Source organism: Glycine soja, chromosome 16, assembly GCF_004193775.1.
Source record: "Glycine soja cultivar W05 chromosome 16, ASM419377v2, whole genome shotgun sequence".
NCBI lineage: Eukaryota > Viridiplantae > Streptophyta > Magnoliopsida > Fabales > Fabaceae > Glycine > Glycine soja.
The window spans coordinates 31,534,080-31,559,585 of NC_041017.1; the positions used below are offsets into that span (position 1 = coordinate 31,534,080).

At 33.8% G+C, this 25,506-nt stretch overlaps 3 protein-coding genes across 6 annotated transcripts; 2 read left to right on the forward strand and 1 right to left on the reverse strand.

Annotated features, from left to right (window-relative positions):
- The first annotated feature begins 3,098 nt into the window (after positions 1–3,098).
- On the forward strand, positions 3,099–6,142 carry LOC114390409 (probable pyruvate kinase, cytosolic isozyme). Its single transcript, XM_028351137.1, has 4 exons — positions 3,099–3,201; positions 3,534–3,800; positions 4,308–4,769; positions 4,970–6,142. Exons 1-4 carry the CDS (start codon positions 3,199–3,201, stop codon positions 5,780–5,782), a joined length of 1,545 nt encoding a protein of 514 aa, XP_028206938.1. The 5' UTR covers positions 3,099–3,198; the 3' UTR covers positions 5,783–6,142.
- A 269-nt stretch (positions 6,143–6,411) lies between these two features.
- Positions 6,412–8,238, reverse strand: LOC114390461 (E3 ubiquitin-protein ligase SIRP1-like). Its single transcript, XM_028351198.1, has 3 exons — positions 8,134–8,238; positions 7,911–7,984; positions 6,412–7,805 (listed from the first exon to the last, which is right to left on the reverse strand). Exon 3 carries the CDS (start codon positions 7,762–7,764, stop codon positions 6,796–6,798), a length of 969 nt encoding a protein of 322 aa, XP_028206999.1. The 5' UTR covers positions 7,765–7,805; positions 7,911–7,984; positions 8,134–8,238; the 3' UTR covers positions 6,412–6,795.
- A 1,939-nt stretch (positions 8,239–10,177) lies between these two features.
- On the forward strand, positions 10,178–24,047 carry LOC114390205 (general negative regulator of transcription subunit 3-like). Of its 4 annotated transcripts, none has more exons than XM_028350906.1 (16): positions 10,178–10,434; positions 10,510–10,641; positions 13,777–13,914; positions 14,042–14,092; positions 15,183–15,272; positions 15,357–15,503; positions 15,681–15,788; positions 16,388–16,450; positions 17,136–17,835; positions 19,373–19,548; positions 20,248–20,413; positions 20,646–20,788; positions 21,760–22,035; positions 22,136–22,270; positions 22,347–22,528; positions 23,728–24,047. In XM_028350906.1, the coding sequence occupies exons 1-16, from the start codon at positions 10,342–10,344 to the stop codon at positions 23,792–23,794; spliced, it is 2,667 nt and encodes an 888-aa protein (XP_028206707.1). In that variant the 5' UTR covers positions 10,178–10,341; the 3' UTR covers positions 23,795–24,047. The 4 variants fall into 4 exon arrangements, with proteins under 4 accessions (XP_028206707.1, XP_028206708.1, XP_028206709.1 ...); XM_028350907.1 differs by having other exon boundaries at positions 17,136–17,834; positions 19,378–19,548; XM_028350908.1 differs by having other exon boundaries at positions 17,136–17,834; positions 19,384–19,548.
- The last annotated feature ends 1,459 nt before the right edge of the window (positions 24,048–25,506 follow it).

Genomic DNA, 25,506 nt, shown 5'->3' on the forward strand with positions numbered 1-25,506 from the left:
AGTTTACAAATATGAACCGGAAACGGAGCGAGGACGGGGATACCCGATACCCAATGAGTACGAGGATGTGATGACAAATTTTAACACGTCGGGCATGGAGGACGGGTATGGGTACATGTTGATAGTTATATAAAAGTGTTCTCAACACTTACAGCGGAAAATTATGATTTATTTTACATTAAAAAATATACAACAATAATAAATAGAAAAAAAAAAGTTTGTGTACGATATGCGTTCTTGAAGCAGCAAAATTAATTTTTCTTCATAGTGTGAAGACTCATGTATCTACACACCGAGACTAATATCTGCTATCAACTCTTTGATGAGTAGAACTCTAAAAAGCAAATCCCCTATCTACTTTTCAGGTCTAAAACTAGGCTTGAATATTTCTAGTTTGTGTCTGGTGCACCTTGACTTAGGCAGCTGATTCTATTCATAATGTTAAAGAGATATGAATTTGAGGAGCTTCCTACCCAATGTAAGACAAAAATAATTTATAATTAATCACATAACTAATTATAATAATTAATCATATTTCTCGTATGTAGCAATAGAACATTATTCTTATCTTATGAACAACTCCCCCATTTATAAAATAATACTCCCCTTTTTTATATTAATTATATTCTTGGTGTTAGCAAAAAATATAATAATATTTCACTAAAATATTTATTTGATTAAATTAAATTCTCTAATTTATTTATTAAATACATTATTTCCTTTTTTTACAAAGATTGAAACACTCATTTGTGTGTGTCCCGTAGGTTCAATACTAAACTCTATAGTAACACTTCTTAATGTCCGGATAGCATAAAATAACATATTTTACCTTCAAGAACCAACAAAAGAATAATCTAATATTTTCTTCCATCGCTCAAGGTTAACTCTATAGTATATTATTATTGTTAAATTCTAATAAGCTAACACGTTTAAAGAAATTCTTTTTTTTTTTTCATTCAATTGCCTTGGCCAGCCAGGGTCATTCTATCATAGAGCTCAAACTCATCACTTAGAGTTGATGGATTTCTCCTTGATTAATCATTAATTCTACAAGTATTTAATTATATCCAATATTCATTCAACTAATGTCCTAAGACATTAGAGGTCCGAAATTAAAATATAACAAATAACTTAATTACTATAATAATTTCACATTAAAGTAAACTATTATATTTCTTCCTGAGAACTTCCTATTGACATATCAAGGTGGTATTAACTATTATAAATTCCTCAATTGAGTCAGTTCAATGATGACATCCACATATACATCATCATCATTTATATATGCAATCTAATAAACGAGATATATTAATCTTTATCCAATAAAAATCATTACATACATATTGATTTATCCGGATTATTGATGTCTTATTCACAATAATCCTACGATCTAGAACAATTTAGATTAATATTATAAAAGACTTGTTTCTCATTATCATACTCTCTATCGTGATAACAAGTCTCTAATTTTAATTAAAGATTTGTCAAATTAACTATTTAATAAAACAATAAATATGATAATAAAATAAAAAATAATTTTTTAATAAAATTGATAATATAATGATTTAAATCTTGAATATAGATATTTATTCTCAATATATATTAGAGAGTCGAAAAATCGAAGACAAGACAATACGTGTATCCATCCCACCCGTTACAATTTCATCTTTTATCTTCTGGTTATAAGATTTCTCCATTTCATATACATAATGGCCTCGTCTCATCTTTTTCTCCAACTCCAAAACTTCTTGCTCTTTACTCCAAATTTCTCATCCACACAACCAAACTATCCCTTATGTATTTTTATTTGTTATCTCTATAAAAAAAATTATTTATTTATAATCTCCACGTTTATGTTTCAGTTGCCTGATTCTTTGCTAGTGGCCCAAAACATGCAAATTGTTGTACGCTATATTGTAGGAAGGAATGAAAGATTAAAAGCAAAAAGATAGAGCATCACAATTCACAACGATGCCTTCCCTGCATGAAGAAAAAATAAAAGATTAAATATATTTTTAATATTTCGAAATATCATTATTTTTTTATAAAATTTATTTATTTTTAATCTCTACGTTTATTGTAGTTTTAATATTTTATATAAAAAAATTAAAGCCAGTTCATTCGAATAAATATGTAAACTAAGTCTAAAAATAAATACATTTTTTGATAAATTTTTTAAAATATCATAATATTTTCTTGACAAAAACATTCTAGGAAAAACGGAAGAACGCTGTCAAGAAAATAGGCCATCTGCTGTCACCTCATATGCGAACACTGTTCCCGTAATATTCAGTTCGTTATTATCCCTAGGAAACACTTACATATGAAAAATAATAATAATAAATTGAAAAAAAAAAACTAGGGATTTTCGTTTTCTTGGAATAATTCCATATAAGATATGCATGCCTTTTATTAAAAGTACATCATTGGATACATATGCCCACTTCTTCGGGCTTTTGTCCCAACCTGATTTATGGTCCATTTATTTAACCTTAAAAAAAATTAATTAAGCGATGCATTTGATTTTTTTTTTCAGCTATGCTGTTAACTTTTTTAAGCAACACCATCTTTATTGATTTGGTGTGTAGAAATCTATTATTTAAAAATTAAATTCGAACTAGGATGTATTATTATCTCAACAACATTAAAATTTAATTTATCTAAAGAAAAGAAAGAGATCTTCAATTTGATATAGTATACAAAGATTCAAAATTTAAAATTAAAATGAAATCATATTGTTTGAAAGGATTACAAATAATAAAAAAAATCAAAAGCGAGGACTTAGCTTTGAAATACACAGGTGGATAGTTTTTTTTTTTTTTTCTGAAGACACATGTAGATAGTTACAGCTGCCATTATCGTTAGTCAAGTTATAGATATATAGATAGATTATATTACAAATCTTTTATCATAAGGATTGGAGTTATAGATATTTTAGATTATATTACCATAATCTTTTATCTTATTAGTAATCATAATTATATTACAATATAATCTTTTTTACGAGATGCTCGGCTAAATGATTTCTCCATTACTTATATATAAGGGCCTCTTCTCACCTTTTACTTCACTTCACTCCAAATCTTCTTGCTCTTTCTTTTGTTTCGGTGAATTCCAATTATTCTTGCTCTCTTTGTTTTCTGGTGAATAGCAAATCTTCTTGTTCCAAGTCTTAACATTATTCAGGAAGCCAACTAGATGGTACATTAATTCTATTCGATTTAATTATTGATTCGTCACATGTGTACTTAGCTATATGAGCATATTCTATTTCAAAGCTTCAACCATCAAAAGTTGATCGTCCATAATGATTTTTCTTTCGAAAGCACATAAATTGCATGGACAAAATTGCTTGGATTTCAAGCTAGCTAACGCTAATTTGTCAAACAAGTTTTGTAGCATCTTGACGCTGCCATGTACCTATATATGCCTTGTGTTATGTGTCAGAAAATTATTCATAAATTATATAACATTTTTTCATCAATACATAATTTTTCATATATATACATTGACATTGTGTGACATATAAGCAGGGAAAGCACAGCACATTGATATCTAAGGAAGGAATGGAAAAGATGTTAGGGAGAAATTGTGGGAAGTTGAAGACCAAGATTGTGTGCACTTTGGGACCATCAAGTAGGTCAGTGGAGATGCTGGAGAAGCTTCTGAAGGCAGGGATGAACGTGGCTCGCTTCAACTTCTCTCATGGCACTCACTCTTACCACCAAGAGACCCTTGATAATCTCAGAACTGCAATGAACAACACCGGCATTCTCTGTGCTGTCATGTTGGACACCAAGGTTTGAAACTTTACAACTTTGTGTTGTGTATGTTTTTTCTATTTTATGTTTTGTTATTTTTCTTGTTATTGTTCTTTTGGAGGTTTTTCTTCTTGGTTTGCATTATGTGTCAACAGTTTGTTTTACATTGATAAAAAAATCACATTAATTACGTATACAACAATTTAATTCCAAAAATTTAAAATGCTCACAGACATTTTTCCACTAGTATATTATTATAAAAGGTTGAGGTACATTTTTTATGCCTGAAATGTAACGTTTTGTCAATTTAGTTCCTTTTATGAAAAAGAAAAAAATAGTATAAATATGATCAATCTAAAAGAATATTCAGATATTAAAAAAGTTATATGCATTACAAGAGAAAATTATTTGGATACTGTACACTTCAATGTCCAGTTTCCATCATGTTCTAAAAAATTATGCAGAGTTTTCAAATATGTGAATTGTTCTTTTTGGCCTTGGTTTGACAAAGATTTGAGAATGATTATGTCACATGTAACATGGCAGGGTCCAGAGATCAGAACTGGGTTTTTGAATGAAGGGAAGCCAATACAAATCCATAGGGGACAAGAAATCACAATCACAACTGATTACAGCATAAAGGGTGATGAGAACATGATCAGCATGAGCTACAAGAAGTTGGCACACCATTTGAGTCCAGGGAGTAATATTCTGTGTGCTGATGGGACAATTAGTTTCACTGTGCTAGAATGTGACAAAGAGAATGGCTTGGTTCGATGTCATTGCGAAAATTCTGCAGTTCTGGGGGAGAGGAAGAATGTTAACCTTCCTGGAGTGGTTGTTGATCTTCCAACCTTGACAGAGAAGGACAAGGAGGACATTTTGGAGTGGGGGGTTCCTAATAAGATTGATATCATTGCTCTCTCTTTTGTTAGAAAAGGTTCAGACCTTGTGGAGGTCAGAAATCTACTTGGAAAGCATGCAAAAAGCATACTTCTCATGTCCAAGGTATCCATCCTTATTCTCAAGTAAATGTATTCTGTTTTACTTTAACTCTTCAAATAATTTACAGAAATGTCATTTTACTTTCACTTTGATTCTATTTTCAAACATACGTATAAGCTCTCCGTACAAGTCTATGAAAACAAGAAACAAAGTTCTGGCATTGATTAATCTCCCAAATTGTACTTATTTGTTGTCTTTGTTAGGTTGAAAATCAAGAGGGTGTTGCAAATTTTGATGAAATACTGGAAAATTCAGATGCATTCATGGTGGCAAGAGGTGACCTGGGAATGGAAATTCCAATTGAGAAGATCTTTCTAGCTCAGAAAGTTATGATACACAAGTCAAACATTAAAGGCAAGCCTGTGGTGACAGCCACCCAGATGTTAGAGTCCATGATCAAATCTCCTCGGCCTACACGAGCCGAGGCCACCGATGTTGCCAATGCAGTCCTTGATGGCACAGACTGTGTTATGCTTAGCGGGGAAACTGCTGCAGGAGCCTATCCAGACATTGCTGTCCAAACCATGGCCAGAATCTGTTCAGAGGCAGAGAGTTTCATAGACTATGGTGACCTATTCAAGAGAGTGATGGAAACAGCTCCAACTCCAATGAGTCCTTTGGAGAGCATGGCTTCAGCGGCAGTTAGGACTGCAAATTGCATCAATGCTGCACTCATCTTAGTTCTAACTAGAGGAGGAACCACTTCAAAACTTGTGGCAAAGTATAGACCCAGCATGCCTATTCTGTCACTGGTGGTTCCTGAGATAACAACAGATTCTTTTGAATGGTTCTGCAGTCAGGAAGCCCCTGCAAGGCATAGCCTTATCTACCGGGGACTAATACCTGTTTTGGGCACAGGTTCTTTTGGAGATTCCATGACTGAATCAACAGAAGAAACCATACAGCTTGCTCTTTCATATGCAAAGAAAAATGACTTGTGCAAGCCTGGAGACTCTGTTGTAGCACTTCACCGTCTTGAGTCTGGTACTGTCATCAAGATATTGGATGTTTGTTAACTGAAGTCGCAAGTCAAGGACTAGGACTAATCCCTTGTTTTGTTCAGTTTTCCACTTTTTACTTGTAGGCTTGTTTTCTTGTTCTGGTTTTCAGAAAATAGTTCTTTGTTCTCTTTCTGATTTGATTGACGATGGTATCTAATGTGAGAATTAAAGAATAATATACTGAATTATTCCTGAAATTTGAGCATTACTCAATTTAGTTTTTTGATATTACAAAAGTTCCTAACTTTTAGAACAATTAAACTAGTCTCTCAAATTGACACCATCATTGATTTGGTTCTTGAGTTAGACATTATAAAGTCAATTTGGTCCTTGACATTGCAGACCAAATTGACTAATGTACCACGATATTAGAGACCAAATTGATTGATGTCATGATGTGTACCAAAATTAAGAATTTAAATGACTGATAATATCTAAAGTTAGCTATCAAATTGACAGACCTTCAACGTGATTTCTAAAATGACTAAGATTTGCCAATTTCAAATACTAAAAGTTATTTTTGGTAATTTTAGGACCTATTGTAATCAAAGACATGTTATGGTTTAATCAGGAATTACACATAGCTGTGGCACCATGTTCATTGTCTTTTGAGATTGGTAAAGAAAAAGAATGAACTCAATTTGAGTAGAGAATAATAATTAAGTTTATTCTGTTTTTGCAAATTATTGACAAACATATACATTTGAATGGTACAAGAAAGTCAGACAAGGAAATCTAAATGATATATACAATTAGGAAGGATTTTAGAGGCATGACAGTGTCTAGACTTAGCTGTTCATGCTTGATGAGGGTGAGGAAAACTAGACCCCAAAAGGCTTTAATAAACGGTCCGTGACAGCAATTTTGGCAGCAGCATCAAGGTTCTTTAGCTCTCCGCGACAGCATTGCAATCACAATTGCAGCATCAATCGCATCTTTTTGCAGTTTCTCACAAAGTCAAGGATCACAAGGAGACCACAACCACAGCCACAACCACGACTGCAATTTAAAACCCAACAAAGTATTGATCAAGGATAAGGAAGAAAATTGTTAAATGATTGCAGCACAGGAAACCAGTTCCTCCTTCCATTTCTTGGTCTCTCTTCTCCAGCTCTGACCAGCTCACTGTTCTGATTGTCCCCATTTCCAACTCCCACATTGGCTTCAAGAGTTGAATCCTCAGATGGCATCTGAAACCTGCAAACTGGACAAGAACCATGAAGTTTGAGCCATGAGACAATGCAATCACCATGGAACTTGTGCTTACATGGCATCTCCTTTGCTTCACTCCCAACCTCAACATCCTCCAAGCACACTGTGCACTGCAACTTCTCCTCACTAGTCACACTAGGCAATGCCTCAATTGCCGCCTTCTGTGCCGGAGGGTTCACACTTGAATACCCACCAGGACCAATCTGAGCCAAATGCTGTAGCAACAAATCAAAGCCAGATCCTACCACAAGGTCATTCAAGGAGCTGCCAACAGCATTACTCTCATTTGGGCTACTTGTGTGGCTCAAGTTAGGGCCCCTCAAAATCAATGCACCTTCACTGAATGGATCAATCACAAGTATGCTTCTGCCATCCATGTTCCTATTGTCTTCAGGGTTTTCAAGTTCAGACACCATCCTAACGTGAAGACCACGAAAGAGGTGCATCATGTAAGTTGAAGTTCTTCTCCTTCTCCCAAGCACAAGCTCATTTTCCCTCTCTTGCTCAACCTCTTCTTCCACCCCCCTTGAGCTGCTGCCTCCATGTGAAGCAATTCTTGCTAGGGAAGGGCTGAAAACACCCATCAAACCGAGAAAAATCGGGGCGTAGAGTGAGAACACCCAAGCTGACCTTAAGTCAACAACATCATTCTGGTCCCTTAGGTTGTCCATTACCTCAGAAATTTCTGTCTCACAAAAAGGGCATATGTTCTCATCATCACTCATTGGATTCACCATTTTAGAGCATATGTTGCACCAATGCACACCCTCTATATCATTCTCCATCTCCCTTTATCAACATAGCTTATTGAAATCTTTTCTTCTTCCTGTTTATGAAATTGGAAACAATAATAGCTAATCAATAAAAAACATTCAATGAAGGTGGTCTTGTTTTGAAATTATAATCATATTCGGCAACCTTCTCTAGCTACCTCAAGTTTTTTTCAGAACTCCCTTCACATATAGCAAAGTTGAAGCGCCATCATCCAAGGAAGAACATAAGAATCTGAAATAGACATGTTATGCAAAGAACAAACAATCAAATTTCAGATTAAGATTACATATGATTGCCCCCCATAGGCTACTATCAAGACCAAGATAAGTAACATCAAATGAAATTTGGTTATCAAATTATAAATGAAATTTCATTCGTACCATTTTGATTTTGAAATAGTGGAAGTGGATGAAGAAATTAATAACATTCAATTTTCTAATGCCATCTTATACCTCCTGCAAATGTTCTTTTTTAGTTTTGGTTTGTTTTAGGTAGAAGGGTTACACCAATCATTTTTTGCTCTATTATGGCTTTTTAAGGTTAAATTAGATTTCGGTTTTTGCTTGATTTGCTTTTACTATGCAAAGCTATGTTGATTGGATGGTAAACTTTAGAATGTAATCTTTTTTAGCAAGATTATAACATCTGACAAAGCACATCAACTTCATTTTGGATCACAACTTGCGAATCTGAATATGGGTTTTTTTTTTTTTTATATAAAAAAAGTTGATGAGAGAGAACTTAGGAGAAAATTTCGTCCATGTGTATGGCACCCCAATCTTCAGCATCCATATGAAAGGATTGAGTCCACGGATTTAGAAGAGATTATTGTGCTATATATACGATGCTGATTTCACTCGTACTCTTAAACTACATGTCATACAAATTACTCCATGTCACACTCTTAAACTCTATTTTTTATCTTTACAAAGTCTTAACTTTAGTTACTAACTATATAAAGGATAAATCATTTTAGTCTTTTTCATATAAAATAATAGTAAAAACTTTTTTGGAAAATTAAATACTGAAGTTAGAATTTTTTAAAATTAAGATTAAAATGATTGATGCTTGCAATCTCAAAAATTAAAATAGGGGTTTACCCATTTTAGAAGTATGCAGCCCTTTCACCCAATCAGAACAAGAACTTCTTACCATTAAGTCAATCTTCATTAGTCTGAATCATCCGGAACAATTTAAATTTCTTATTTTGAATAATGAGAAAATCTATTTTCCTTCCTACATAGCTACTTGACTTCTTTATTTTGTGATACATGGGTTACTAAGTCAAATGAATATTATTTTTTCACACTTGTTATCATACTCTGATATAATTAAATAGTTAGTTATTTATTATTAATATTTAGATTATGATTATTTATTGAGGAGACAAATTCAGTTAGTTGAACAAAGTGTATAAATTATTATAAATCTTTTGACACCTTCAATTTTTACCAATAAAAATTGTACAACCCTCACCTTAATTAGTTGTTGTATATGCACGAAGGTACTTTGATAAATTCAAATTTCTTCTTGTTTATTGAGTAATGATTTGGATGTCACTGATCTCTTTTCTTCTATTTTGTTTCTGTATGTATTTAGTGGGTAGAGGGTGTCTAACCTTTTTATATATTTTAATGGATTATGTGGCTCGATAGGCATTACCTTTCGATTATCACTTTTGTTAATCCAAATTTACCTGATAATTACTCCATTAAGGCAATTAATTTATCCTAATATCTTTTTCTTAAGTGTTCTAAGAATACTTTCATGGGTCGAGATGTTCTCGGTATCATGAAGGTAAAGGTATCTTTAAGATGGGCCAAGGTATTCTAAGCCATACCGGTATAGTTGTTATTTGTTAAGAATTGTAAATGTTAGTTGAATGAGTAGTTAGTGTTATAGGATATTAGTTAGTACTGTTAGTTTCAAAATCATTAGTTTTTGTCTTGGTATTATTAAAAATATCCAAAATTTAGTCCTTAAAACTAATATTTTTTTTTCTTTATACTGGGAACAGATTTTGGATATTTAAAAAAACTAAAAGGACTAAAACCAATAGTTTAATAATCAAAATCATTAAAGCTAAAATTAGAATCTTCTTAACTTTTTATATTTTAAAGGTTGAATCGGGTCCTTCTATGACCTAATTAAAATAAATATAAGTCCACAAACCGTATTGTCCACAAACTCTGTTATGAAATACGAATTGAAATAAATAACCTTATTTAACGTTAATGTATTTATATGAATATTCCTATTTAAATATTCATATTAAAATTACAATTATACCATACCTAAATAAACAAATAAATTATTAAAAATCGGAATATATTTATTCTTTTAATTTGATTAATTGAATAATGGTGCTGGTGTGGGTCTCATGGAGTGGATAAATGTGTACACGCCCAATGATAACAACGACTTTTTATAAGAAAGAGTGGGTCTTACTCTCGCGAACAAGAGGAAAAAACAAACAAACAAACACTGCTCAGAGGTTGAATGAACGCACGCACGCACGCACGCAGAGTTGATCATAGTACTGAAAGTGATTCAATTCAGGGCGAGTTGCATGAGTGGAATCGGTGGAAATGGGAGCGAGTCGAAAACTCCAAGGCGAGATTGATCGCGTTCTTAAGAAGGTTCAGGAAGGCGTCGAAGTCTTCGATAGCATCTGGAACAAGGTAGGTCCTCTTCTCTTCTTCGATTATTTCGAATTTTCTCCTGTTTTTGGCTCACACATGGCGTTGGTGCGTTAGGTTTACGACACCGATAATGCGAACCAGAAGGAGAAGTTCGAGGCGGACCTGAAGAAGGAGATTAAGAAGCTGCAGAGGTACAGGGACCAGATTAAGACTTGGATTCAGTCCAGTGAGATCAAAGACAAGAAGGTGAAAATTCTCATTTTAATCTTGTGCTGGTTATTGTAATTTCTGTCTTTCTTTCAATTGGCTTAAGTTGAACCTAGCACACGCAATGTCGAATTGTATTATTGTTGTATGGTTATATGATATGATATGAGATATAGAGTCATCACTCCTAAGCTAATTTGTGTCTTGAGCCAACATTTTAAGGAGGGAAAATAATGTGTGTGCATGCCTGACAAAGTGTTAGTTTGTTTTGGCGTGTGTTTGGTTTCATGTTGGATTACCTAGAATCTCATTGAAATACCAGCTAATGTGATGCCTGGTTGTAAGTTTGGCTTGGTGGTAAAGGGAGAAGGAAAGAAGGGAAAGGTCGTGGGTTCGAATCCCTCCACTAACAACTAACAATTAACATTAGCTGATCAAAAAAGAAAAAAAAATGCAGCTAATGTGATTTTGAGTTGAAGCACCTTTAGGTAGCTTTTGTTTTGGATAAAAATTGATTCTGAGTTTCCTATTAACTTGCTTTTAGAATAAAAATATCCAAATATAAATCGCATTACTTCAAAATCGATTTTAACCAAAATCAATTTTGTCAACGCTCACTTGAACACAAACTTATTGGGATGTATTAAATTTTATAGTGCAGCCAAGGGAATTTATAGTGCAGCCAAGGCATCCGAAAGGTCCCCTTAAAAACCGGTTCATAAGGGGGTGGTCTACCCAGCTATATAAGCACTTATCATGTTCATGAATTACCCGATGTGGGACTATTCTTAACAGGATGTGTGCCTAAATTAATCTTTACCGCAAATCTTATGGTGGCAGTGTGGGGAATTGATTTCTAGGGTAAAACAAACAGCCCTTACTTTCCACTGAAGCATCTACTTGGAAGAATGAGGATAACAAGGATTGAATCCTTGATCACGTGGCCATAGAGGCTTTGAAATCATATCATGAATTAACTCTTTTCTATTCTTAAGCTGTTAGGTGTTTGTTTGCAGATGAATAGTTTTATATGTAACTGTTTGCACAAGTGACAAGCGTGAGAAGAAGACCAATAGAAGCCCTAACAAGAGTTTGTTCAAATGAAGGAAAGACCAATAAATAGACGTGAAGGAAGACTTGGAAAAAAAACTCTAGGAAGCCCCACCAACACATGAAAGCCAAAATCTTTCAAAAAATGGATTCTTATTCAAAGGGTGCATAGCCTTATGAGTAAGCTCACACTAATCCGTCAATTTGGTATTTTCCTTAGGAGGTATCAGGAAGGAATTGGAATGTAATAATGTCGATTATACAGATATAGGAAAAGGGTTCTCTGTTGATTCAAAAGCTCTACCTATGTGATAGGGATAGAGAAGGGGGGAAAACTAAGGATTTCACATAGTACTTTTGATCGAAAATTTGATCTGATTTATTTCACACTCTTTGCTCAATGATGAAATGGGTCATTCTACAGGATCAAACCTTGGGGAGTTAAATTTTAGATTTAAATGACCTCTATGAAGAGTTGGTGTTTTTACTGAACTTAAACAAGTAGCCGACCCCATCTATTATGAAAATGCTTTGCCTGTTGTTGTTGCATAGTACAAGGCATGTGAATTATTGAGGGTTTCAGAGGGTCATGATAAAATTCTTACCACACACAATCCTTATGTTTTGGTATAACCCGCCTCCAGAAAAAAACCTAATGTTATGGGAATGAACTTTTCATTCTAATTCCCTAACACATTTTAATTGGTTGGCTATGTCGTTTTGGAAATTCGCTTAGAGCAAAAAAGGGAGATGGCCAAACTAGGTGGACCCAAAAGCAATACGTAATGAAACCTCATGTGATTCGAGCACGACCTAAGCAAAGTAATCATTAATCGGTCAAATCATCGCCGCTTTCTTGTAACTGATGGACAAACGGCTTGTATTTTAAGTCAAAGTGAAAAAATGTACCTAATCAGGTAACTATTTATTATTTAATAAAAGGTTTCATATCTCAAGTTGGTGGAGGAATATTTTCCAATAGAAGTATTACTGACTAAACATTCTTGCATTCAAATATAGGCAAGTTTTTACATGTATTAATAACGTATTGACTTTGAACGTCAAAAAGATATTAGTGAGTAAATAAGATACCATGCCCCACACAAGGGGTGCTGATGTTTGGGTACATGTGATAAGCGTGATTGTTTGCGCATGTGAGAAGTGTGAGAAGAAGACCAATAGAACCCTAACTAGAGTTTGATCAAATGAAGGGGACCAATAAATAGAGGTGGAGGAAGACTAAGAAAAAAACTCTTGTGGAACTGTTTGAATGATCTCTATGAAGAGTTGGTTTTTGACTGAATTTAAACAAGTAGCTGATCCCATCTAGTATGGATGCTTTGGTTGTTGTTGTAGTTGTATTACGAGATATGCAAAATATTGTGTGTTTTAGAGGGTCCTGTTAGAATTCGTTGTGTGCTTTTCAGTTGTTGGAAGCCAAACAAGAACTGAATTTTTTCTTTCTTTCTAACTTCTCAACCATGTTATACATTTCAGTTTTGGTATTTCTTACCTTACATTTGTGTGTGTGTGTGTGGAGTGCTGGCTTCTGAAATGAGCTGTAAATTTTGTAGAGGAAAGCCTTGGAAATTATTGATGAATGAATTTGTTTCCAGCAAATTTACATTTTAGGACAGAACTTATAGGTGTAGTTCCTAAAGTACTTTTTGATCCCATTATCCAATTAAAATTGAAGTTTCATCTTGATAAGCTGCATGATAAAAGTCACACTGGTTATTGAGGTGAAATCCAATTTTGATAGGAAAACAACACTGTAAGCACCTAAGAAACTGCACTCAAGTCTTATCCTATATTTTAATGATGTATTTTCTGGCTAATATGGAGCAAATGGTTTCTTATTCTCTTTGACTGAATAGCTAGTAATCTGTAATCAGAGCATATTTTAGTATGGATCTAGCGGAATAACGTTTGCTACTATGTTTTGTCCTGTCTGTTCATCTGTTGTATATTGCGCTTTTCTTTCTGGTTATGGCTTAGATGATGGTATTGCTGGGTTGACTTGTGTGATATTGGGTGGTATGAAATATTCTTGTACTAAAATTTGGATTTTTGACTTGGTTTTGAATTTGACAATGTTTTCTCTTTTAACACATCGTGACATAGGTTAGTGCCTCATATGAGCAGGCTCTGGTGGATGCACGCAAGCTTATTGAGCGTGAAATGGAAAGATTCAAGATCTGTGAGAAGGAGACAAAGACAAAAGCATTCTCCAAAGAAGGCTTAGGTCAACAGCCTAAAACTGTGAGTCTTTGACACAGGGAAATATGCTTTTTTATTTTATTTTTATTTTTGGCTTTTCTAGGTGTATTATGATTATGCTTCCTTTTTAGGGGATGAAGAGTATCTTATTCTCAATGCTTTGTGACAGGATCCTAGAGAGAAGGCTAAATCAGAGACAAGGGATTGGTTGAACAATGTGGTATGAAATCAATTGCTATGAGTAACTTTAATTTTTACTTTTGTTGTTCTCGAATTTGGGTTGAAACCTAACTCAACCCAAAAGTTAGCTCATGAGGTGTGAATTACCCAAGCCTTTATAAACTCTACTTTGGCCATTTTTGTAGTCAATGTGGGATCTCAACACATAGTCCTCACCCGTACTAGGAAAGCAGTAGGGTTAGGTTGATTGCACTAGGAAATCTATGGGGCCTATTTTCTGGACAGTTGGGTGTGGCCCAACATCAAACCGATCATAGGCTTTGATACAATTTTGAATTTGAACTAGGCCTAACTCAACTACAAAAGCTACTCATGAGGTAAAGATTGCCCAAGCCTTTATAAGCTATACTTTGGCCATATTTGTAATTGATTGGGATCTCAACAGTAACACCCCCCTCCCACGTGCCTAGGACTTGACATATGGAGTGTGGAGATTGTACGACTTTTTTTTTAATATTGCATTCGGAAAGTCAGAGGGCCGGGTTGATTGTGTTGGAAATCCGTGGGGCCAAGTTTTTTTTTTGGATAGTTGGTTGCTCAATATAAAATCTATCATAGGCTCGGATACTATCTTGAATTTGGGTTGGGCCTACCTCAATTGCCAAAATTATATCATTAGATAAGGATTTTACAAGCCTTTATAAATTTTACTTTGGCCATATCTGTAGTTGACAGGGGATCTCAACAGTTGTGATCAAAGTATAGCAGTTACTTGTTGCTTCGATAGCTTGTATACCTTAATTTAATGTAACTTCATAGTGTTAGGCAAATGAACAGCCATGTTTGCTTTGTACCTAATGGTTCTTCCAAGTTACAATGTGGAAAATAATGCAGGTTCTCTGTTCACTGTTAAGTGACCTTTTCACTAATGGGAATTTGTTAGTTCAAATTGGTACTTAAAATTTGCTTTCCATAATGATGTTTATACAAGTCTACTGCCTGCTTACCTCACGATTCACATTGGAGTGTCTCTGTATTCATGTGTTATTTAGAAGAGGTTATATTTAGTTCGAATAGTGTACTTATATTTCTTTCTCTGGAAAACATTATTGTTTTAAATGTTTGAGTAGGTTGGGGAGTTAGAAAATCAGATTGATAACTTTGAAGCTGAGCTTGAAGGACTTTCTGTCAAGAAAGGAAAGAACAGGCCTCCCAGATTGGTATGTAGTAAAGGAAACACAATTTATGAGACTGTTGATGATTTATCTGTCATGGCTATTCAAATGTTTCTTTTTGTTTGTCAGACACATCTAGAAACATCAATTACTCGGCACAAGGCTCATATAAAGAAATGTGAATTTATCTTGAGGCTACTAGATAATGATGAACTAAGTCCAGAGCAGGTTAATGATGTCAAAGATTTCCTGGATGACTATGTAGACCGTAATCAGGTTTGTCTTTTATAGCTTGCACTCTTGCCATTTTGCTTTTAAAAAATAAAAACTATCACCGAGGAAATTTACCCTTTGTGTAGTCCTTTCAAAGAAAGTCTTAGAGTTTGATACCATGCAAAAATTATGAATTGGTATTAATTTTCTGTCTTTCCTATTTTTCATTTTATTTTACAGGACGACTTTGAAGAATTTAGTGATGTTGATGAGTTATATAGTTCATTACCCTTAGACAAGGTGGAGTCACTTGAAGATATTGTTACAATTCCCCCTGGTCCTGCTAAGGTATTTGTTTAATGGTTATTGCTCTGTTGCAAATTCTGAGAGAGTGCACAGCCACACACACTAACACATACTGGTGCATTTGTAGTTGCATATTTTCTTGCTTAATTTTAGATAAATAATTGTCTTTCTTTTGTTACAAAAGCTCTGTCACCAAACTGCAAAATAAAGCAATTATTTCTCCAAATGGGTTTGGGATATACAGATTACATTGCTCTTTCATGCTATACTTTTTTCAATGATACATGACTTTTGTTATTATTCACTTGTGTGTTAGGTAGCTTATAATTATGACTTTTGATAAATACCAATATGCCTTATTTTGGGTATTTTTTTTAGAATTTATATAGGTATAACATAAATTAATTAATTTGTATCTATAAACTTCAGTGTAGTGATTCAGCTATAGTGGTTTTGGGATCTGGCTGCTCCTTGTTTATTTGGGATTGATAACTATGAATGGTTGCAAGAATGTTTTCTTTCCAAAATTAATTTAATGCATTTTTTTGTTGGTATACATTTTTTTGCTGACATTTCCTTTATGTTAATATTTTAGAATTTTTCTATATACAAAGCTCCTAATTTATTTTCTATTTCGGCAGGTGACACCTGTGCTTAGCTTGAAGCCTTCTGTGGCAGCTTCAGCTTCAGCATCACAAACATCTGTGTGTATCCCTTAATTCTTATTTCTATGAGCTGAAAATTTTTCTTATGAGAGATTATTCTTGAAAAGTAGAGATTTTTTTCAGAAATCTCCAGTGAATATTTATGCAGTTTATTTTCCAAAATGATGCACCAGCAAAAGACATATCATTGCATACAGGATACATGAGGCTTGCTTTGCCTTTCTAATTGTTTTTTGATGGTTTTAAATGATATAAATAATATTGGATAGGTTCTATTCCGTTTTGGGTAAGGATATATGTATTTAACTCCAAGTTTATGAGAATTTTGATTTTTAATTGTCAAATGAGATAACTTATTGTCAGTGGCATGACTTTATGAGACATCATAACAAATTGATAAATAGCTTAAAGAAAAATAAATAAAAAGATCACGTACATAAGAAGTGGAGAAAGTACTCAAAATAGTAGTTTTAGCCCTAGTTATATGTTACATATGGCACCAGTTAATCCAATTTTAACAATTTTTCTGATGACATTTTTCTTAAGTAACCTTGTTGAGAATAGAACATGCTGATTGATCATGATTGTAGTAGTTCCACCAAGTGCATGTGGCTGAACTACCAGTTAACACAGAAAATCCTATATCCTTGTTAGATGCCATTTATTGTTGATTGGTCCCTCTCTGGGCAACTCCAATTTCTAATCATTGAATGCTTCTTTCCAGGAGCAAGCTGATGATACAGCTTCCCAGGATAGCAATTCTGATTTTGTCGCAAGAACTCCACCTCCTAAAAGTAGTATAGTTAGTCCTACTGCTACAACACCAGCAGGGAATTTTGCTACTCCTGTTTCTATGAATGTTCCTGTGCCTAACTTGTCGAGTCCACCAGCCATTGCATCAGTCATGCCTGGTTCAAATTCTGTTCAGAGTTCCTTGGAGATTAGTAGTCCTGTGGATGCTTCATCTTTTGTTAATCAGTCTAGCACTATGAAGGAGGAAGAGATTAATAGTTTCCCTGGTCAAAGACCATCTCCATCGCTTTCTGATGTTACACTCGTAAGGAACATCAGCAGAAACAGCGTATCAAATCAAGCAACAAATAGCATACCTCTTGCTTCTGGCAATATGGTTTCCAGCAATGGGCCCCTTGGTTCAGTGCCTTCTGCACCAGAAATAACCAAGAGAAACATATTGGTAGGTGATGATAGACTCGGAAGCAATGGGATGGTGCAGCCTCTTGTATCCCCTTTAAGTAATAGAATGATCATGCCTCAGGTTGCTAGGCCTAATGATGGAACTTCCTCAGTTGACTCTAGTAGTGTCAACGAAGCTGCAACTGTATCTGGGAGAGTGTTCTCCCCTTCTGCTGTTCCTGGCATGCAATGGAGATCTGGAAGCCCCTTCCAGAATCAGAATGATGTGGTACACTTTTTCTCTTGAATTTTCATTTGCTATTGTTGATTTGTTGTATTTGAAGTATGAGCTGTTGGTTACTTTGTTCTCCAATTATGTTATGCATTCTAACTTGAAATATGCCTGTATTGCTCTATTCTTTGCAACTTGTTTACTTGATTTCAAAGTTCAAACTGAAGATAGATTTGTAATGTTATTAATAGACAATATCAGAGAAAATTATAATATGCAATTAGATTGTGCTGTGCTATTGGTTGTTGTTCATTTAGTTACTGAGAGGTATAGGATACCAAGTTCTTCAATTGAAATCTAGCTAAAATTGTAAATACTGAAGCTGTGCATGCGTCTTATATATATAATCCATTATTTTATTAAACTAAGTCATACCTACAGGTACCTAAATTGCAAGCCATCCTCAGTTTAATTGTATTTTAATTTTATACTACCTATCTGATACTACTTTACCAAACTAATGCCCCTCTATCCCTCCCCTTTCTATTTATATTCTCCTTCTATTCTAGAACTAACATACTGTTATTCTGTTACAAAGCCTCAAGGTTTTGATCCCATGCTACCCCCTTGTTTCTCCTAACATAGAGCCCCTCTTTATAGGGGAACTCCTACACTATCATATAAATATAATATTGATTTATGATAAATTTTCACGTAGTAGACAAGACAAGCTAAACCATCTATATATTGATGTATATAAATTATAAAATATTCTGTGTTTTGAGCCATGTGTAGGGAATCCAATGATATGTATGGAGATTTCCAGAAGACTAGAACAAGTATGCAATTTTCAAAATGAATTATGTATTCAATAAATGTTTGGTTTATGAGTAATCTTATAGGTGAATGGAGTTCATCACAGCTAACGATTGTAGCCAGAACTTGACCATTTCATAAGTTTTATGGTGAATCTTTAATTAAGATTTTTCATGCCTTTTCTTTTGTCTTTTTCCTTTTTCTCTTGGTATACTTCTTGAGAATTTCTTATTCTCGTGCATTTCTCTTTTCTATCTTAATTATTTGATTATCAAAGATTAGAAAAATCTTTCATGCTTGTTTTAGTGACTTTTGTGATGTTTCATTCGTTTGAGCTCCGCGCTTCTGCTAATCTATATATGAATGTATTTTTTGGATATGTATGTAGGCCTATTTACACGGAAAATAATTACATGGGTGCACATATATATACCTATGTTGGGGGTATATCAGATGCTGGATTTTACAGTCAATTTTAACTTTTAAGGCTTGTTGTACTATTACAAATAGGTCACTAAATATAGATACCTTTTCTTTTTTTGTTACTGAGGAGTTGAATGAGAGTATGTATTTCATAAGTTGTTCTGTAAAGCTATAAATTTTTAGTTATATGGAAATGCATTGTTCTTGCTTGCAGAATTGGAGTAGAAGCATAACACACTTCTTAGTACATGTAAATATGTAATAATGACATGGGGAGTAAGGATTTCAATGGGATGGAACATATATGCTGTGTAGTTTATTTTATGTTTTATACCTTTGACTTGTTCATTTTATACTTCAGGTTCAGGTTCGTGGAAGAACTGAAATAGCTCCTGATCAAAGGGAAAGGTATTTGCAGAAGTTGCAGCAAGTGCAGCAACAAGGGCAAAGTGCCATTCTTAATATGCCATCTTTTGTAGCAGGGAATCCTAAGCAGTTTTCTGCTCAGCAACAAAATCCTCTCTTACAGCAGGTACCATTTCTCTGCATTTTTTCCTCTTTTACCCAGAATTTAAAGATTGAATATTTATTGTCTGCCAACTGCCCCATTTGTGACACTCTTCTGCTACCAATTTCAGAAAAAATATATTGTATAGTTAGAAAATTAACATTTCATCTACACTTCTTTAGTGCCTGACTTTTTAAAGGGAGAATTGCTGAGATTTTTGCATTGGTTGGAATCCTTGATTTACATCTTCCCCCACTTTAATCATCTAAAAATTAGTTTTTGAAAACTGTTTCAAAAAACAGTTTCTAAAAACTAAAAAACAAAAGCACAATCAAACATGCCTTAATTCTTTTGCTATTTTTTTGACACTTGACTGCCCTACATTGTCTACCATTGAGCATCACCGGTCTCATAGCATTCTGGTAGAATTTTCCTTTGAGATACTCTTAATTACCATGTTCAACAATTTTATTAATGGGCTGGGCCCCAGATAATTTTATTTCTCTTCTGTTTTTCTTACATATATAATCTTCTCTGTGATTGACTCTATCAGATACTTGAATATTTTATTGAATGATAAAATGCATCTTCACAACAACCTGATTTTTTTCTACAATGGATTGGAAATATATATTTTACATGACATGCTGCTATTTGTGCAGTTTAATTTTTATGCTCTGGTTTGGATGTTCTTTCTATTATAGCATCCTACTATATGTGCAGTTCAATTCTCAAGGCTCATCTGTTGCATCTCAATCTGGTGTGGGACTTGGAGTCCAGTCACCAGGTCTTAGTGGTATTGCTTCCACCTCATTACCGCAGCCACCAAATTCTGTCCATTCCCCATCTAGTCAACAGTCATTGCTATTAGTTGTTTCCAAAGATGCAGGTATATTTTGTGTTACTCTTATTCAGCCGTATGACTTGTTGAAGATTGTTAGAGATGTTATAAAAGTATAAAATCATTCTTGCGTCTGAATAGTTCATATTTTTTTGTAAAATTGATTCATAATACGTTAATTGGGCCTATCCCAGATTTGATGTTGGAATTAGAAATATATATACCTTGATTGGTATTTTTGTGAAAGATGAGATATATCACAGTTTTTTATATTCTGCAGATGTTGGCAATTCTAAGGGTGACGAGCCACAACAACAGATTTTTCCTGATGATTCAGGGACTGAATCTACTGCTAGTAATGGGATTGGCAAGAATTTTGTGAATGAAGATGAATTGAAATCCACATATGCTGTAGATTCTCCTGTATGCTGACTAACTCATGGACTTTTATATTCTTTAAGATACATTATCTTATATACTTGTACAACTTGCTGAAGCATATATTTACACGTGCACACACATACCTACATGTTATGTTTTCTGTGTAAACTCTGTTGTCATGCATGCATCTGATTTATATCAATAAACCCTGGATCATAAGTTGGAAAAGCCAGTGACTAAATAGATCAGGTGACAAAAGGAATGGACCAAAAAATAAAATAAAACTAGCAATCCTGACCATTGTCCACCTAAGAAGGTAGGATATGTAAAATATATAAATATACATATATTTGAAGTACATGGAGACCACACATGCAGGGCTTTCAATAACCAGCCTTTCAACCCTGAAAAAGTCATGGATGAAGTCCTTACTTGGTCCTGGTTAAAGTGTATGGAGAAGGACTTTCAATCTCATTTTAATTTTTGGTCAACTAACTTGAAGGATGAACTCTCTTAGAGGGGCTGGGCATATCTTGTCAGCTGTATTGTTTTTGTCTTTTATAGTTGGGTTTGGCTTTTCATTGCCTATGTTTTTTCTTGTTGTATATTTCAGTACACCTAGTACTGAATCTTATTTATAATATATTATGATTTTTGCTGTGCAAAAAAAAAAAATGGAGACCACACATGCAGATGCAGGTGTAGCCAGTTTCTGATTCTACCTTTGTTTCCTTAATTCCTTCCATTTTGTCATTATACAAAAACTAATTAGTTCAATAGCATGTAGCATCTGATTTGAAACTTGAAAGCTATAAAGCTAACTAAATAGGAATAGTTCTTTAAGCAGTTAGATGGGTAGGGCTGAACTGAACTTGTTATGCTTTGTAGACAGCAAAAATACTTATTTATATTTTGATTCATGTTTAAACATGGTGTGGAAGAATCTATTGGGCATATTGTATAAAATATATTCATGGGTGATTCAAGTTGACTGTTTGTCATTTATGCTGCAGGCTGGAGTACCTGCCTCTCTTCCTGAGCCTGCTCAGACTTCTAGAGATATTGATTTGTCTCCTGGCCTACCTTTACAATCAAATCAGCGTACTGGTAACCTTGGTGTTATAGGAAGAAGTTCAACTGACCTTGGAGCTCTTGGTGACAACTTCAGTGCATCAACTGCTAATTCTGGCGGAGTTCGTGATCAATTATATTATTTACAGATGCTTGAGGCAGCCCACCTCAAACTTCCACAACCTAAGGACTCAGAACGTCCTAGGACCTATACTCCTGTATGCTTTCTTGGTTTTAGTAATCCTCATTTTTATTGAATACTCTGTTATCTATAATAAGATTATAAGACCATTTTTTCCCTTTGTTTTGGTTATGCAGAAACACCCTACGATAACACCTCCTAGTTTTCCTCAAGTACAGGCACCTATTGTTAATAATCCTGCTTTTTGGGAGAGAGTAGGTATCGAACAATATGGCACTGATACCCTGTTCTTTGCATTTTACTATCAACAGGTATGTGGACATTTTGGATACTGATTAGCATTACTCTCATTCAGTTATGTAAGCTTACATTCATTATTTTCTGCAGAACACTTACCAACAGTATATGGCTGCAAAAGAGCTAAAGAAGCAGTCTTGGAGATATCACCGGAAGTATAACACATGGTTTCAACGGCATGAAGAGCCAAAAGTTGCAACAGATGAATATGAGCAGGGAACGTATGTGTACTTTGATTTCCATATTGCAAATGATGATCTGCAGCATGGCTGGTAAGCTTAGTGAACTTATAATTTCATCTATCTGCACTCGTAGTAATTAATGTTTTACTTCATAGAAAGATTGGAGATGGCTATCTCTTAAAAATTTGAGCAAATATCCATTTTCGTCTTCTAGATACATTTTGTCAGGTTGGTCGTCTATTTAGAAATATGTACACAGAGTTGGTCCTTTAATGTCAGTTTAAGTCATCAAATTTGTAGTTAAAGTGGCATCAACTTGGTTCCTTAAAGGACAAAAGTAACGGGCATTTAGTTATCATTGAAGGCCCATTTTGATGTCGAAGATAAATGAAGGGTTAATGTGATGTCACACATATCTTGGAAAGACTAAATTGGATATTACTCTAAATTAATTCTAAAACAACTTTGATTATATCTCAAGTTTTCCCTTTTCTGGTTCAGTCTATGAAATTAGTGATGGCAATTAGACCCAAACCTAATGGGTGCCCATAAAAATTGTCCATGATGAATTAGGTATTTGCCCATCAAATGGGTCTAGGCTCGGAAATGAGTATTTACAGAAAATTTTGCAAGCATGAGTGTAAGTATAGGCACTATATTATCCAACCCTACTCCTACCCACATAGTAAATTTATTATATTTTATAATTTCAATTTAAAAGTTTCTAAAATAGTTTTTTAACTCGGTTAAAGAATTCTCTCTGTAATGCTATATAATTTGGAATTGGATTATTTTTAAATATTTTCTCCAATTAAATTTCTTATTTTACTTTTAATCAATTCTTCTTTTATTGGTTTTTCATAATTAATTTTGGTATTATAATAGCATTCACGTATTATTAATTTGCCAAGCAAATGCATAATGAGAGACCATATTCAAGTTTACTAAAATACAAATAACAGGTCTGAGTAAAGGTACAAATATTAAAGTTACTACCCATGCGGGTATGGGTTTGACTACGGGTATTGCTTTAAAATGTGGGTATGGGGACAGACATTGTAGTACTCTACTCAAACACTTGGCCTGCCTTCCTTCCTTACATGAAATTTGTTGTTGTTTGGCGCTGTGCTTCTGGCTACTATCAATTTTATTTCAAAACAATCCTATTGATTGTATTTTCTAGTTTTCCCTTTTCTGGTTCTGTCCATGAAATGGTTGATTTTGTTGGTATTCGACACGGCATTTCTGGTTGTCCTGAGTTATCTGTGCCTTGATTTGATTATTCTCAGGTGTCAAAGAATCAAGACCGACTTCACCTTTGAATATAACTATCTTGAAGATGAGCCTATTGTCTAGAAGATTCTTAGAAAGATGTTTCCTGGTAAATATGTAGCATCTTGGTTCTTATTAGTGTTTTAGTTTTCACAAGCATTTTATTGCATCGGTAAACGACTTTTACCTTCCAAAGAAGGAAAAATGTCTTGTGTAAAGAGAACAGCACAGATATGTTGAATAAGTTTCCATGCACAATCTTTCTTTTCCGCAAAGTTTTTCTTAATGATGAATGATGATGCTAAGAAATTGCCAATGTTTGATTTTATAGCTTGTATTATGTTTCATTCCATTCCGACTATCCCTAACAATCGTAAATTGGTTGCAACTGGTCAGTTTTTTAATGGACTGATCTGCCAATGACATAGGGCCTTTTGCACAAATTGGAATGAGTGGTGTGAATACTGAATAATGATCTGTGAAGGGGGTCCGAGCTCAATGTGAGGAGTGAACGGTACTATATTTATTACGCTTGTGGAGAAAATATGGTAAAACATCAGATACTTTTACTTAGGTGTAAGTTTTCTTAAATAATGTAGGATGTAATTTTGCATGTGTAGTAGTAATATCAGCACCATGATCTGGACCACGAAAATGTTTTTAGTTTTTTTATGGTTATCATGTGTTCTTTTTTTTCTCAGTAACTTTATTTCAAAGTAACATTTCTTTTTTGATATAAAAAAAGTATTTTTTTTTCCTTTGCACAAAATGGCCGATTGCACCACGAAAACTAACTGGCCTCAAACAATTGTGTGTTTTATATTATAAATTTTAAGTTCGACGCATGAAAAAATTTATCATTAGGTTTTTATTGGATTAGATTTAATGGATTAATTGGAAATCACATTCGCAATTTATTTTCCTTGATTTCTTATATTTTAATTAATTATATAATTTTTTATAGTATCTTAAATGAATGTGTTATATCTAGTTCAACTAGACAAAAAATAAATAAATAAACATGGATAAAATTAAAGATTGGATCAAGATTACAAACTTTTAAAATAGAAAAGCTAAAGTTCAATAGAGGAATCAAAATTGTGGATGGAACAAAATAAGAATAATAAAATTGTATTTAAGTTTTTCTTATGATAAGAATAGCTTGTTGAAAACATTTGATAATGAGTAATAAATATTAATTATAGTTTAAAATATTAATAGTAAAATTTATCTTATATATTTTTCAATAGATAAATTAATATAATTTTCTGTACAGTAAACTAAAATTTTCAAAGTATTTGCTATGATAGAAATAAATTCTGAAAAAATTGTAACTTTGTTTTATTTTATAGAATATAATAAAAATTGGCCTCAAAATTGGGCTCATGTGATTCTTTCATAAATGTACATCTTGCAGGACCTACAAGGCATTACTCATAAACACCACCACATTTTACAAGTTGACCGAGACATGCAACGCATGCATGCATGTGTTTACTGTATACTCGTAGAGGCAACAAAACGTCGTCGTTGGGACTTTGCTACCCACTAATGGTACACCATACCTATCTACTTTCCACCTTTCAATAGAACAAATTATTGGCTCTCAATCAATAATATCCGAGAGCGAAATAACAAAAATGCAAGCATTATTTATTTAAATAAGTCAAAATAATTAACTCCACAGCTTTGCTCAATTGTTAATGGTTCAATAGTTTTCATATATTATTCCGGTAAACACTGATCGAGCTACAAGTATGACATTGGTTTTAAAGTTTGATATTGTTTAGTTTAAA

Excerpts from the sequence above, each read along its gene's own strand:
- LOC114390409 (XM_028351137.1), top strand. Across the intron at positions 3,801-4,307 it reads CTGTCATGTTGGACACCAAG|GGTCCAGAGATCAGAACTGG; the intron begins GTTTGAAACTTT and ends GTAACATGGCAG. Across the intron at positions 4,770-4,969 it reads GCATACTTCTCATGTCCAAG|GTTGAAAATCAAGAGGGTGT; the intron begins GTATCCATCCTT and ends TGTCTTTGTTAG.
- LOC114390461 (XM_028351198.1), bottom strand. The coding sequence starts at position 7,764 with ATGGAGAATGATATAGAGGGTGTGCATTGGTGCAACATATGCTCTAAA.
- LOC114390205 (XM_028350906.1), top strand. The coding sequence starts at position 10,342 with ATGGGAGCGAGTCGAAAACTCCAAGGCGAGATTGATCGCGTTCTTAAG. Across the intron at positions 15,504-15,680 it reads ACTATGTAGACCGTAATCAG|GACGACTTTGAAGAATTTAG; the intron begins GTTTGTCTTTTA and ends TTTATTTTACAG. Across the intron at positions 22,036-22,135 it reads GTCCTAGGACCTATACTCCT|AAACACCCTACGATAACACC; the intron begins GTATGCTTTCTT and ends TTGGTTATGCAG.